We start from the raw sequence: 15963 nt of genomic DNA, 5'->3' as shown, positions 1-15963 counted from the left end.
TAGCCCTATCCGTGTGATTTTATGTAGATGGACCCTCTTCTGTTGGGTGAGTGGGTTTGCAGTGAGGTCATCATGCCAAATGCATACACTTTCTTCTTTATTGTGACACTCAACAACACTACAGTTTTGTTTGCATTGCACTACACACACAAATACAGTCTGCAGCTTGACACAAGCGGAGCTACGCACACACACGCACACACACACACGTACACACGTGCACACGCGCGCGCTCACAGTCTGCTTGGGGTACAAAGTGCCGTTACCACGGAGACAAACACGACAGACGGGACGGCAGCTGACTAGGTTCGGTTCGCCCCCGGGACCGTGCCGGAGCGAACCCCCCCCGAGAAAAAAGCGCTCGTGCTATCACTTCCACTACCGGGGTACCCTGTGGGTGGGGGGGGGTGAATAACATTAGGAGTGAGGGGAGGCAGGGGAAGGGGGGGGGGACTGGGGCAGTGCAGGTGTGAAGGTAACTTCATATTAAAAGCACCCAAAGCGGGCTATCAGTGCCCTCGCACACAGACATTCCGTCTATGGTATAGTGGGGGGCGGGGCTTCAGGAGGCGGGGCTTCGTGGGGGCGGGGCTTCAGATGGCGGGGTCGGACTCCTTGGGCCTGTTGCGCACCAGGTGCTCCAGCTGGCCCGAGTCGGACACGTCAAAGCTGGTCTTGTACTTGGCCAGGATCTTCATCAGGGGGCGGAGCTTCAGCCACCACTGCTCCTTCGGGATCCTGTGACTGGAGGGAGAGGGGACGCGTCACCACGGTAACAGAACGTACCACGGGGGGGGCAGTGTACCTTCAGGCCTGGCTGAATCCATACTGGAAATACTTCTAAGACGTTCAGATGCTGGTTGTGTTGTTACAAATATAGTTACCACGGTTACAGAGCGTACTGCAGGGGCCGCGTCACAGATTGCAGCTAATACAGTATGAGGCTTAGCATATACACACATTTTCAGTGTAATGTAGAAGCCCTTTTTAACCTTACTAAGCAGCCTGTGTGACAGATGTAAAGCACACAGGTATGCTTTTGGGTTCTGAGTGTAAATAACACACTGAGGGCGCAGGCGGTCTGGGGAACGGCGGGGGTGTCGTACATGAAGTCGGTCTCGTCCTTCAGCTGGCTGACGGGCTGGAAGACCAGCGCCCTCCGGCGCATCCCCAGCAGGCAGGCCGAGTCCTCCGAGTTAGCAAACACCTTCCCTGCGTAACCACGACGACAACACCGTCATTACACACAAACACACACACTAACACACACACTAACACACAAACACCTTCCCTGCGTAACCACGACAACAACACCGCCATTACACACAAACACACACACTAACACACACACTAACACACAAACACCTTCCCTGCGTAACCACGACAACAACACCGTCATTACACACACACACACACACACACTAACACACAAACACCTTCCCTGCGTAACCACGACAACAACACCGTCATTACACACATACACACACACTAACACACAAACACCTTCCCTGCGTAACCACGACAACAACACCGTCATTACACACATACACACGCACACACACACACACACACACACACACACACAAACACCTTCCCTGCGTAACCACGACGACAACACCGTCATTACACACATACACACACACAAACACCTTCTCTGTGTAACCACGACAACAACACCGTCATTACACACATACACACACACAAACACACAAACACCTTCTCTGTGTAACCACGACAACAACACCGTCATTACACACATACACACACACTAACACACAAACACCTTCTCTGCATAACCACGACGACAACACCGTCATTACACACATACATACACACACACACACACACACACACACACAAACACCTTCCCTGCATAACCACGACAACAACTCCGTCATTACACACATACATACACACACACACACAAACACCTTCCCTGCGTAACCACGACAACAACTCCGTCAGTACACATAAACACCTTCCCTGCGTAACCACGACAACAACACCGTCATTACACACACACACACACACACACAAACACCTTCCCTGCATAACCACGACAACAACTCCGTCATTACACACAAACACACACTAACACACAAACACCTTCCCTGCATAACCACGAGAACAACACCGTCATTACACACATGCACACACACAAACACCTTCCCTGCGTAACCACGACAACAACTCCGTCATTACACACAAACACCTTCCCTGCGTAACCACGACAACAACTCCGTCATTACACACAAACACCTTCCCTGTGTAACCACGACAACAACTCCGTCATTACACACAAACACACACACAAACACCTTCCCTGCGTAACCACGACAACAACACTGTTATTACACACACAAACACTTTCCCTGTGCAACAATACTAACACCGTCATTACACACATGCGCATACACTCACACATCTTCCCAGCACAACCACAACACCAACACTGTCCTTACATGCACACACACACACAGACCATATGCACCTGAAGACTAACACACACGCACCCCAGTCACATCTACACACATTCCGCCAGTCACTTAACACTGTTTCATTTAAAGAGGGTTAACCTCAGTGCCCTGGTGAGTTTATGTCAGGGAGGAGTGGAATGTAAATATTAGACAAGCACAAAGTTCTACATTTCTACGGTTCTACCTCTACGTACAGTATGTGCAAGGATGTTTTATTTTATTTTGAAGCATAATTTCAATTCAAATTTTTAAAAGTGTTAATGTTAATGTTAATTTCTTAGATAGAAATGCTTTATAAGTGAAATGGAACTAGTGCTACTGAAGGGGACACAAACCAACATGTGGGACACAAACTAATGCTACAAAGCCAATAATAATTTTGTGAAAACAATTTACCTTCATCTAACGTCATCCGCACAGACAGAAAAATGTAAAGGAACAACAGGAAATGAGATTACTTGAGGGGCGGGACTGTTATGATTTCAGCAGGGAGTAATGGGACAGACTGGAACATTAACAGACATCATCCAATCACAGACAGACAGCACTCCAGAGACGGGCCTGGACAGCAGCGGAGATGTACAGATATAAATAGGCGTAGTGGGTAAGGAACTGGGCTTGTAACCGAAAGGTCATAGGTTTGATTCCTGGGTAGGAACTGCCATTGTACCCTTGAGCAAGGTACTTAACCTGCATTGCTTCAGTATATATCCAGCTGTATAAATGTTAAATCCTATGTTAAAAATCCTGTGTAAGTCGCTCTGGATAAGAGCGTCTGCTAAATGCCTGTAATGTAATGTAAAAATCAACGAGGGAATTGTATTGGAGCTCTGGAATCGAATTAAAACTATCTACGTTTAGTGCCGATTTGCAAAACACTGGAGTCAATTGGCCTTGATGCATCCCAACGAAGCAGCGGATTGCTTTATGATTAAATAAAGGAGAAAGCTAGAGGAGAGCGTGTAGACGCTGCTGTTTGTTGTGACTACCTTGTCTGTACGACTCCTGCAGTTTCTTGGAGATCCACAGCATGGCCTTGGCTGAGATCTTCGTTCCAAAGTTTCTATCGAAAGGTGACGGAGCACCTCCCTTTAAGAACAGAAAAATCGTGCATTTAGAACATTCTTTTTTTTACTGAACTGAATACTGGACCTGGCTGGTGAACCCAAAATTTGAATTAAAGATTAATATGAAGATAGAAGAGACTGTTCTGCAGTGGGCGGCAGTGTAGTATAATGGTTAAGGAAGGTCTTGTAACCTAAGGGTCACAGGTTCGATTCCCAGGTAGGACACTGCCGTTGTGCCCTTTAGCAAGGTGTAGCAAGCTGTATAAATGAAAAGTAAATGCTATTTATAAAGTTGTGTAAGTCGCTCTGGTTAAGAGCGTCTGCTCAATGCCTGTAATGCAGTATCATGTTGTGGCTGTGCTGGAGGATGTGTTGCAGCTGCACTTGCAGTATCGTGTTGCAGCTGCGCATGCAGAACTTGTTGCGGCTGCACTTGCAGTATCGTGCTGCAGCTGCGCATGCAGGGCGTGTTTCGGGTGCGTGTTGCAGCTGTGCATGCAGTATCGTGTTGTAGCTCCGCTTGCCGTATCATGTTGCGGCTGCGCTTGCAGCATGTTTCAGCTGTGCATGCAGGACGTGTTGCGGCTGCGTGTTGCAGCTGCGCATGCAGTATCGTGTTGCAGCTGTGCATGCAGTATCGTGTTGCAGCTGCGCATGTGGTATCGTGTTGCAGCTGCGCTTGCAATATTGTGTTGCAGCTGCGCATGCAGTATTGTATTTGTGTTACGGCTGCGCATGCAGGACGTGTTGCTGCTTGCGTGTCGCGGCTGCGCTCGCAGTGTCACACCTGTTGCATGTGGCCCAGCACGTTCTTCCTGCAGTCGAACACGCCCCTGCCTTCCTCGGTGTACAGCTGGTAGATGAAATCCGTGGTGTAGTTTTGACTGCTGTTCTCATTTCTATGGCAACACAGCACAATGGGACGGACGTAAAACTGAATTATGAAAGACAGACCTTTTTTCTAACTCATTACTGATTTCATTAAGAGTTTGCAGTGAAAAAAATATCCACATTATCATAAAATATTCATCACACTGTGATGTGCAGTTTTAGCTGAGGAACCAGACAAGTACACATTTGGTGTCGGGCAAAAACCTTGTAAGGTTGTAATTCTCAGGAACACCAAAAAACTGCTTCTATTTGCCACTTACCAGTGTGAATTTTTATCATTTGGGTTTCAAAACCAACTTTAGTTAAGAAACTCTCTCCCTCCCTCCCTCTCTTTCTCTCCCTCCCTCTTTCTCTCCCCTCTCTTTCTCTCTCTCTCCTCCCCCCTCTCTCTCTTGCCCTCTCTCCATCTCTCTCCCCGTCTCCCTCTCCCCCCACTCTCTGCCCCCCTCTCCCCCCCCTCCCCCCCCCCCCCCCCCCCCCCCCCCCCCCCACACACACACACACACACACACACACACACACACAGGTACTCTACCTCAGTACTAGTCCCCTCTGAATGCTGGTCTTCATCTTCTCCGTCAGGTGCTCCACGTTGGCCTGCAGTAAGAACGAGCCCACGGTCGTCAGCACAGATTACACACCGCGGCTAATGTTCCTGTGACGCTCACATGGATAGACGAACCGCGTTTACTGTTTACCGCACACGACTTTATTCCTGCAAGCCGATTGGCTCTTTTATTGGCACGTGAAACTCAGTGCAGTGTTTGCCTCACTCATCTGAAATTCGTAATGCGGGTTGAGGAACACCACTCCTCTGTGAAAGGGAAGTAATGCTGGAGCAGTGCAGTCACAGGGGTTGGTCAGTGTTGGTGGGGGGTTCCTGTGTCTGGATATCCTTTTCCCAAAAATGCTCACTCACTCTATGGTACAGGGATCCTTAAATTTAACAGAAACAGTATTTATTGTGTCACTGTGTCACTGTCCGAATACTTATTTTTCATAATTTCTGGCATTTAAAGGGCACCCACTGCACGTATCACAGTTGTGCTTTTGGAAAATTAAAGGTAGTTAACACACCTTATACAACAATCCATGTATACAGCTGAAGAATATTTGCTGAAGCAGTTTTTCAGGAAAAGTACCTTACTGTGGTTTACAACAGCAGTGCCCCACCCAGGAGTCAAACCCGCAAGCTCAATTTCCTTAACCCCTCCCCCTCACATGCACTACTGCCACGCTATGCCCCACCAGGGAATCAAACCTGCAACCTCTTAGCTATGAGCCAAATTTCCCACCCACCCCACTGGTGCTATTGCCACGCTATGCCCCTGTGCGTGGTACATATTTACAGCAGCAGTGCCTCACCAGGGAATCAAACCCGCAACCTCTTAGCTATGAGCCGAATTTCCTGACCAGCTCACAGCCACTAATGCCACGTTATACCCCTGGGCATGGTGCATATTTACAGCAGCAGTACATCAGCCACAGTAACTCCTCACTGACAGCTTCAATCAAAACCTGGCGTCACACACTGACCACAGATTAACACTCAAACAATAACCCGTTCCCTGGCTATTAATAACCTCAGTCAGCCACTGCTTCTGAGAACACATTCCCCTCCGAGCACAAGCTGTCCGTCTGATTACTGACCGGGAGGACGGACAGATAGGACACCCCCACACCTCACAGTCTGATTGCTGACCGGGAGGACGGACAGACAGGACACCCCCACACCTCACAGTCTGATTGCTGACCGGGAGGACAGACAGACAGGACACCCCCACACCTCACAGTCTGATTGCTGACCGGGAGGACAGACAGACAGGACAGAAATAACACCCCCACACCCCACAGTCTGATTACTGACCGGGAGGACGGACAGACAGGACACCCTCTCACCCATCGCCTGAGTGAGAGAACGGTTTGACCGCCCAGGCATTTCATTAAGGGAGAAACGCTTTGACTGCTGCCCACAATTAGCTGCAGTTACTTATCTCAAAATGAGTCAGTATCGGGAGGGTCTGAAGTGCAGCTCTCTGCACCTCAGTTGGTGCCTGATGGGTGTTACGGTGTTTCATGGGTGCTAACTGCCTGCCATATAGGCTATCATCTAGTTGGGTAGCTAGTGGTTGAGTGCCGTTCCAGCACATTTACATTCTGAAAGGCACTATATAAAACCAAAACATTGTTATAACATTATTATTATTATTGTTTTTGTTGTTGCTGTTGGTTGTTGTTGTTGTTATTGCTGTTGTTGTTACACGCAGGTTTAAATTGCGGGAACCGTATCACGCTGAAAGAAATAGCGGTGAAGCTGTCGGCTGCACCTGAAGGTCCCGGATGTCGAAGGGCTCCTCGTAAATGTAGGCGGCGTCGGCTCCAGCCGCCAGCCCGCCGACGCTGGCCAGGTACCCGCAGTAGCCTCCCATGGTCTCGATGATGAAGACGCGGCGCTTGGTCCCGCTCGCCGACTGCTTGATGCGGTCGCACGTCTGACAGGGCACACTCAGAGGGGTCAGTCGCAAACCGAAACGCCGCCATTAAACCGCATTACCAGACAACCGCCAAAAACAGCCACTGCGCGTGCACAGATTACTCAGTGCACAACTTCTCCGGAATAGCCCAGCAGTGAAAGAGTTCCGTGGATTCCAGTGTTTTCCTGTTTATCAATGTATCACTTTTTAAGTTAAACGTTAAAATTTTAAGTTAGAGGGGTTTAAACGTGACAGTGCACACCTGCTAATTGAACAATAAATAACTTACTGGCTACAATGCTTGTCAACAACGTCAACACGTTTTTTTTTTTCCTTTATCGTGAGCAGTCACTTATCGATAATCTTCAATGAACTGTGAAACACGGAAAATCCCACGGAACTCTTTTTCATCCGCTGGTCTTTCCGGCCACGAAAACAACAGCAACAACAGCTCTAGCAAACAGGTAGGCCGTAACATAGAACAGCGCACTGCCAAAGCCGAACACGCATGACATCAACCGTTCAAACCTGCCGATCCACATACTGTAGCCTACGCATGTCAAGCCTTCCGCAGGTGTCTGTTGATAAGCTTTATATTTAGCCTGTAGCCTGACAAAAGAATGCACACGCATTGTCAAACTTTAATATTACGTAGCTCAAAGCAGGCTACCTAACAGCCAAACCTGTAAGTCCTACATTGTTAGCCTCAGGGTAGTTATTTAATCAAATACGGCTTTAGGTTCTGTGCTCCTGATTTAGTTTACCCTGCGGGAATTTAATTTTCAGTGTGCATGCTGTGCATTGTTAAGACTTAAAAACTTTTCGTGGGAAAGTTCAGTAGCTCCTGATGTTTTACGTTCCCTTGTGGTTTCCGATTTTCCACCGAGCGTTGAGAATCTCCCCGAAAGGGTCTCACATCTGTTCAGGAACACACTTTACCCAAAGTAACCCTCTTCTGTCAGCAGGGATGCTTTAAATCAGCTGCAGTGACACCCTAAACTACTCTCATTTTTAAATGAACTTATTCCCCTTGTTTGTTTCTGATGTATTTCCGTTTTACTGTGTTTTTTTTCCAAATTGGCCCAGATATTTTCTTGTGTGCGACACAGGATATTTTATCTGTTTACATACGTTTCTGATGACCTGTCAGCTATACAGTGGTAAGTATAGGACATTAGGTTTGTGGTCTAAACTAAAAACACTTTAAGTATCTCCTTAGCCACTTGTGCACTGATGTTTTGCCCCCCAGTGGTTGTGTGTATGCATATTACTCTATTATTACACAGAAAATAATGTTTAGTATTATTTTAGGTTGGAACAAAATCCCGAAATGCCGTATATCTGTTACTGTAATGCAGACGGCAGACTAATGCGAGAACCCAACATAAATATGTAAAATATCCTAAGCTACGCAACAACTAAAAAACTGTCTGGGCCAATGGGAAACAAACACATAAACTGCAATAACATAAATAAACTCCAGGAAGCAAACAATCTCCTTTAGTACTCATTATGATAAAGTAACTGGCTGCCTTACCACTATGAAAATGCACTGTGCGGCCAGCGTATCAGCATGAAATATTTCAAGTCCAGAAAATATATTGCAGCACTAAGGAACATACTGGCAAATATACAAAGTACTGTTGCCCCGAGATACTGAGATATATACTTTAAAAATGTATATTTTGCTTTAAAAAATATACATATCCTCAAAAAAAGTCCACAAATGAACAATATATTGGAATTTCTGTCCATTTCTACAAAGGTTACAGTTAAAGAGATCTTCCAGTTAAGCGCAATAGAGTGAAATAACGATTCTGGAACTGCAATCTGCGATCCGGTGATTTTTTTTTTTTTTTTTTTTTTTTTTTTTTTGATGCGTTGTCGTGAGCCTTTTTCCTTACCTCCACGATGGCATTGAGGGAGGTGTCGACGCCGATACTGAAATCGGTGCCGGGCACATTGTTACTTATGGTGGCGGGCAGCATACAGAGCGGGACGCAAAGCTCCTCGAAGGCAGCGCGAGCCTCGCGCAGCTGCAGCAGGCTCTCCAGGGCCTGGAGCAGGCGGCAGCACAGAGGCAGTTAGACCACCAGGGGGAGCCCACAGGCCTCGCTCCTCGCTCCCGTCGCCCCCGCGTGTGTGTGTGTGTGTGTGTGTGTGTGTGTGTGTGTGTGTGTGTGCGCACCTGCCCCCCGTGTACCTGCCTGGCAGCTCGTTCCGTGTGACAGCAGGGGCTGCTTTGGCTTCCCATTGGCCGAGAGTGAAAATGAGGGGTGGGGCTGAGGGCACCCACACTAGGACCCCTCCCGCCCCCGTGCGTGCTCGCTCTACAGACAGGGGGCGCTGTTGGGATAGGTTTACTGGTTAGGACTAGCTAAGTGCAGACGCAGAGACGGTGCTACAAGCACGACGGTGGTCACGCCTGGCTCAAGCCAACATTCTGTTTGCCCTCAACGGCACAAATCCATGATTTGCAGGTTTTTGATTGGGTTAGAAATACAAATGGAAGAATTCTCATTAATCTTCACTCATACATGCAAATATTATAACAGACTGATAATAATAATAATTATTATTATTATTATTATAGCAGGCTTGAATTGCCTTTTTTTTTTGTTAGTTTTTTTTTTGGGGAGGGTTAACCCTTTGTTCTCCACTGTGGAATCTCCCCTTGTGACTTCTCAGTCACTCAGTTTGTTCATAAAATTGTTCAAAAACACTTTCCAAGCTTAACGAGAGTCGTGTAAATTAACAACAATAATCAACCAAAATGAAATGAGCAATTATAGGTATTAAAAAAACGATAAAGCATTAGATTAGAAAACCAAGCGTTTTCTATAAAGCCAGCAACATGCAAGTAGCAAAACTTTGTTAACTCCATCATTATATACACCGTGAAAATGTCTTTTCCTGCTTTTATGTCCTGCAAACTGTGTTAACGGCTGCCTGTTATCTACGCACAGAGCGGTGACTCTGACTACAGCCTGTTTTAGCGCACACAGCCGGTTTGCGTGCGCGCTTGGTGTGTTAGTGAGCGAACTCCACTGCGCAGAGTTGGAGTGAAATGTTGGGTTGAGGCCCCAGACGTCGACCACACGTCGTTTGTGTGCAAAACAAGCAGAGCACGGTGCAGGCTAAACATCATCATCATCATGGTCGCCGTCGCAGGGCGTACCACCATGCCACGGCACTGCATGCGTTAGCGGTACTTACCTGCACCCTGGCGCCCGGCCCTGGGGGGGGGGGGGGGGTCCTGTTTTTACCAGCAACACCCGCCAAAAAAACACACCTTTACCCAATAAAACCCTCCGCTTGCTCTCTCTCATATTACAGTAAGGTACCGTTTCATGTACAGTAACTGTACTGTAGCGCAGAGATCTGCAGCCCTGGGCCTGGAGAGAAACAGGGTCTGACTGTTTTCTGGCCATTCAGCAGTTAATTGATCGTTTAAAAAGTTTTTGTTGGAGCCTCTGTTAGTTATTTTCCTATAGTCTGATTTTCTAGGTTTTTTTTATTTATTAAAATTTTTAATCCTTAATTAGCACAGTTACCTGTGTGCTGTTTTCTGATTGGCCAGTCTGTGATGCTGGTAAAAAAAAGAAAAGCCCCCCCCCCCCCCCGAGCCGTGACCAGCGGTGCCGAATTTTGATTGGCCGGCAGCGTTAGCGTGTACGCCGCCGCCGCCGCGCCAAAGCCCCTCCCACTTACATCGGTAATCGCGTTCAGGGCCGTGTCTGCACCGATGCTGAGATCTGAACCCGGAATATTGTTGGAGACCGTGGCGGGAACCATAACCATGGGAACACAGAACTGGTCATGTGACCCGCGAGCCGCTAGCAGGTCCATCAGTCCCAGGTAGGCCTGCAGGTCAGAGCCGGGCCTTTATTACAGTGGGGGAGAGCCAAGGCGCTTTTACCGCCAATGGTGCCACACAGACAGGAGCACGGGCGCACAGCAGGGGGCGCCACACAGGGTGATGGGCTTTCACACATGGAGGTGGAGATGGGGGGTGGAGGTGGAGGTGGAGGTGCAGGTGGAGAATGGACAAGGAAGTGGCAGTACATCGAAAATACAGTGCTAGCATTTTCCCAGCTTCAGAATGGGTGTGTATGGATGTGTGTGTGTGTGAGAGTGTGTATGTGTGTGTGTGTGTGTTTGACGAGTGTGTGTGAGTGTGTGTATGAGTGAGTGTGTGTGTGTGCGTGCGCGCATGTTTGGGTGTGTGAGATAGATCGATTGGTTCAATTTTCATTTAACATATTTCTTGGTTAGTTCTAGAGGATTAGGTGACATGCAAAGAATAAGAAATGAAATATGAACCAATATTTCTGGTTTTTTTTTTTTATAGGAGTGGCTGTACGTGAGTGAGAGCACTGTCTCTGTCAGAATATCCGTTCTGCCAAAGTGTGGGAAATTCCCATGGCAACAGTGCCTGTCACCCATTCTGAGGAGCTGCATTAAATGAATGAATGAATGAATGAGGAGGAGGAAGATGATGTATGATCAGAAAAACTGAAGAAGGAAACATGTTTGCACAGGAAGAGAGCTACGGAAGAGGGCTGGTCAGGATCAGCATTGCAGTAAATCAGTCAATATACAAAAGAAACAGTAAATTTACAACACAATCTATTATTGTTCATAACTTAGCAATATCATTATCATTCATTAAACAAAACATTTTCTTTAACCTTCAGCCGTTATTATAATTATTATTCTGGCTAAAAATAAAATTTTACTGTACACAGTTAATATCATTCATTATCCAAAACATTTCCATTCATTTTTAGTCATCTAGAGATTTTTCTAATATAAACAGACACTTCATTCTTGTGTACTGGATAAATTTATGCGTCGTCATGCCCTCAGTTCGTAAAGAAACACAGTAAAGCAGCAGCAGCGTACCTCGAATCCCCCGATCACCAGCAGGGCGTTGATGTTGTGGATGCGCATTTGTTCGGCAATTTTTTCGATGTGTTTCGCAGGAAGTGTTCTGGAAATGGACGAGCAAAAATGAACGGAAAATACTTTTTAAACACTTCTCAGCAATAAGGCATGATCTAAGCAATGGTGTTATGATGAAGAGGACTGTCCTGGAAACAGGGTTTCCATAACAGTGGGTCATTCCTTTGTGGACATTGGCAGCCGTTATGTGTGCATGCACTTAGTTTGACATGATTTAAAAAAAACAAAAAAAAAAAACAATTTCCCACATATGAACACATCACAAGTCAGGTTGTTAAGCAGAGAGAGGTCACGGTCAATGCATTTACACATTAAAGTGGGTTCAGAGAGCAGGAAGCGCTGCTGCATACGTGATCTGGAAAAGATGTGAGCCTCACCGTTTTGTCCCCAAAAGCGAGCCGCCTTGGCCTGTCCAGCCTCCCACGTCCCCCCATTTGATCTCCTTAATCTGGGACGGGAGAGAGAGTCACAGGAGAGTCACGGGAGAGTCACGGGAGAGTTACTGGAGAGTTACAGGAGAGTCACGGGAGAGTTACAGGAGAGTCACAGGAAAGTCACGGGAGAGTCACTGGAGAGTCACGGGAGAGTCACGGGAGAGTTACGGGAGAGTCACAGGTGAGTCACTGGAGGGTCACTGGAGAGTCACGGGAGAGTCACTGGAGGGTCACTGGAGAGTCACTGGAGAGTCACGGGAGAGTCACTGGAGAGTCACGGGAGAGTCACTGGAGGGTCACTGGAGAGTCACGGGAGAGTCACTGGAGGGTCACTGGAGAGTCACGGGAGAGTTACAGGAGAGTCACGGGAGAGTCACAGGAGAGTCACGGGAGAGTCACGGGTGAGTCACTGGAGAGTCACTGGAGAGTCACTGGAGAGTCACAGGAGAGTCACAGGAGTGTTACAGGAGAGTCACGGACACGCTCAGCACAGCGCTATCATATAGCATCCACGCTACGCAAAACCAGCTGTATAATAATCATCGGGGGGGGGGGAAGGTGCTGTGCTTAAATGCGCATTTTTGAGAGCTAAACGGTAAACGAGGCCTTTGTGATTCACAGGCTAGCTACCCGTGTTCCTTTCACCTGGTTTACCCAGAGAGGAAGCTGGTCAAGACCTTTTTAGATTTCTGTTACCATGGGGGAGAGCAAACTGCAAGAAGCAGCATTGTCTGTCCGTCGCTAAGCAACAGCCATGCCTCTTGCCCAGGAAGTCATGAGGACATTTAGGTCATGCTGGCCTTTAGTATTGTTTTGGTCACATGACTGTCCAGGTCAGACCCCGGCCATTTGTGACCGGGGGCGGGGGGGGGGGGGGAATGCCTCCCTAATCTTGTAACAAAAATAAATAAGGAAGAACAGCCATTTCAGATCTATAACACACCATACTGTGGTACTGTCTCAAAAAGTGCATTCCTGAAAAAGTTCTAACTAAACAAAACTTTTTTTTCAAGGAATGTAACAGAACCTTAAAATCATGAATGTGCTTTACAGCAAATTACATCTGGATGTCTTAATACAAGCCCCAAAATGACAGCTGAGAACACTCAGACATCTTAGACGGTCATTACAATTGTCTTTTTTTTCTTTTATCATTTATTTGGGCACGACAACCTTTCAGTCAATTACAGCACACGACACACAGCAACTCTACATGAACCCAGCTCTTAGTGGAGAAGCACACTGGAGCCAAAAGAGCGCTGAGTAATTACTGAAGTAAATATTAATGAAATAAATGGTCCCTGTTTTATGTCCTTAAGATTGCTTTTAGGCATTTAGCAGAAGCCCTTATCCAGAGCGACTCTCACACGTACTGTGAGCGCATACAGGTTTAGGTAGCTAGTCAGCAGTGCTGACTAAGTCGTCGGTAAGGACCTCTCTGCGTGTCCTTACAGCACACAGGACCAGGACGGTCGGTCAGGGAGAGTGATTGGCTTACAGTAATCCCAGTGGCTTATGTTCCATCTATCTCCAACTAATCCCTAAAGGTGACACAGCTCTCACCCCGTCAAATGCGTCAGCACACGCTTTTGACACAGTTAAGCTGTGCCCTGTCACCACACTTTGACACAGTTACACTGTGCACACTCTCTCTGTCCCAACAGACCATGTTCATCACTAGTCAGCATGAATCCACATTCTGCACACACTGCACTACATATATGTACCACATAAAATAAAAACATTCCTTCGGCTCAGTTGCAGTAATGGCTGTTCGAACACTGCGTGGATGTGCGTGCGTCACATGAGCGCTCCATCCAGCACTTGTACTTTGTATCATTATATCTTGATGTTGTAGCTCATCATGCCTCCTAGTTTCACTTAGCATAGGTAAGGTCAGAGAGTAATGCCTACCGTGTGAGCTGGACTTAATAAGTTCATGGCTACGAATAGCTGTTACATAATGAGTATTGTACCTTATGGGACCTGCGTTTTGTAGTCATTCCAATGACCTTCGGTACGCACTTATTGTACATACGCTTTGGATAAAAAGCGTCTGCCAAATGCATGCAGTGTTATGTAACGTTTTTCCTGAGGCGATGTGACGCTTACCTGGCCCCTGGCGAAGCCCTCGAACCCGTCGCTGACGGCGAACATGGTGTGCCCCTCGGTGATGCCCACCCGGACGGCGGAGCGCACGGCGGCGTTCATGCCCGCGGCGGGCGCGCCCACGTTCAGCACCGCCACGTTGAAGGAGCTCTGCAGAGCCACAGGGCAGGGCGCGGTCACACAAACGCAAACACACCGCCGCGCAACGGCCACGCGCAGCCGCACCACCAGATGGCGCCAGAGAGCAGACCGGCAAGTGTGCGCCTGCATGTATGCATTTCATATATAATAATGATTATAATACTATTATTATTATTATTATTATTAATAATAATAATAATAATAATAATAAACCATAAACTATCTAACTGTATGGAGTTATACCTGCTACTTTCAAAGCAACCAACGCTTACAGCAGTTTGATTATAGGTTGTTGATACATTTTTTTGGGAGGTATTTAGTCATTTATATTTTGTGATATGATTGATAGGTGCATTTTCGCTGTGTTAGCGCTGTGCTAACTCAACCCTCTCCTTCCCTGGTGGAGTGGGCCTTCCGTACGGCACCTTCCTTTAAAAAAGCACGAGCCAAACATATTTCGCACTATAAATAGGACAATGAATATAATTCCCATATAATTAAAATGTGAAGCCAGTGTACAGTAAGGCATTGTGTGGAGACTAAGAGGCTTGCTGAAACATTTTAAGCGCTGTAAGAAAGCAAGGTGAACTGAAAGATGAATTTCAGAAGGAAATTTGAAAACCCGCTAACAAGTTAGCGCTCTGAGGTGCAATCTGTTGAATGGTAAGCGATGTCTTTATTTCACATGCGTCACACAGTCACTTCATTAACAGCCTCATCACGATGCGCGTAGCTTCATAGGCTAAGTAACTGCTGTTAGGCCGAGCCGCAGAGCTTAGTCTATCCATTATTTATCCATCCATCCTCCATCCATCCATCCTCCTCCTGTCCATTATCTATCCATCCATCCTCCATCCATCCATTATCTATCCATCCATCCTCCTCCCATCCATTATCCATCCATCCTCCATCCATCCATTATCTATCCATCCATCCTCCTCCTGTCCATTATCTATCATCCATCCTCCATCCATCCATTATCTATCCATCCATCCTCCATCCGTCCATTATCCATCCATCCTCCATCCATCCATTATCTATCCATCCATCCCTCATCTACACCTGCTTACCTTGGGCATAGCCAGGATAAGCGGGTATATATGGGGGTTGCTGGAGCCTATCCCAGCGTGCATTGGGGTGAGTGGCAGGAATACACCCCTTTCAGTTCACGATGCACAAGCACGCGTTCCAGCGGGGAAGCTCTGTTAAGCGACACGGAAGCTTCTAGCACGCCGAGCCACATATATCAGCAGTGTGCACTGGCAGCAGAAGCAGGAGGCATTACCTCATTCCTTTCCTTTCCTTGTGGCACTGTTACAGTCCAGACCGTGAACTAAGTCTAAGGAGCCATCCCATAAATTAAAGCAAGCAAACAGGTTGGCATTGCTTCGATTATGCAGCATCC

At 47.2% G+C, this 15963-nt stretch overlaps 1 protein-coding gene across 8 annotated transcripts in view; it reads right to left on the bottom strand.

Moving 5' to 3' along the window:
- Positions 1–80: 80 nt before the first annotated feature.
- The window catches only part of LOC118233367 (ATP-dependent 6-phosphofructokinase, platelet type-like), a 31999-nt gene continuing 16116 nt past the window's right edge, over positions 81–15963 (bottom strand). For 2 of the 8 annotated variants that reach the window (XM_035429018.1, XM_035429022.1), the window contains 11 exons: positions 14421–14567; positions 12252–12322; positions 11815–11902; positions 8814–8966; positions 6763–6927; positions 4971–5032; positions 4332–4443; positions 3467–3566; positions 2874–2879; positions 1107–1212; positions 81–744 (listed from right to left, as the gene is read on the bottom strand). In XM_035429018.1, coding sequence (XP_035284909.1) covers positions 594–744; positions 1107–1212; positions 2874–2879; positions 3467–3566; positions 4332–4443; positions 4971–5032; positions 6763–6927; positions 8814–8966; positions 11815–11902; positions 12252–12322; positions 14421–14567 — 1161 coding nt within the window. In that variant the 3' untranslated portion in view covers positions 81–593. Of the gene's footprint in view, positions 745–1106; positions 1213–2873; positions 2880–3466; positions 3567–4331; positions 4444–4970; positions 5033–6762; positions 6928–8813; positions 8967–10620; positions 10774–11814; positions 11903–12251; positions 12323–14420; positions 14568–15963 lie in introns of all 8 variants that reach the window. The other 6 variants (XM_035429020.1, XM_035429024.1, XM_035429017.1 and 3 more) reach the window with 5 other exon arrangements.

The sequence above is a fragment of the Anguilla anguilla genome, chromosome 8 (genome assembly GCF_013347855.1).
Source record: "Anguilla anguilla isolate fAngAng1 chromosome 8, fAngAng1.pri, whole genome shotgun sequence".
In the NCBI taxonomy this organism is placed as follows: Eukaryota; Metazoa; Chordata; class Actinopteri; order Anguilliformes; family Anguillidae; genus Anguilla; species Anguilla anguilla.
Note: the sequence above shows the minus strand (reverse complement) of the source record. Positions and strands in the feature narration are given on the sequence as shown.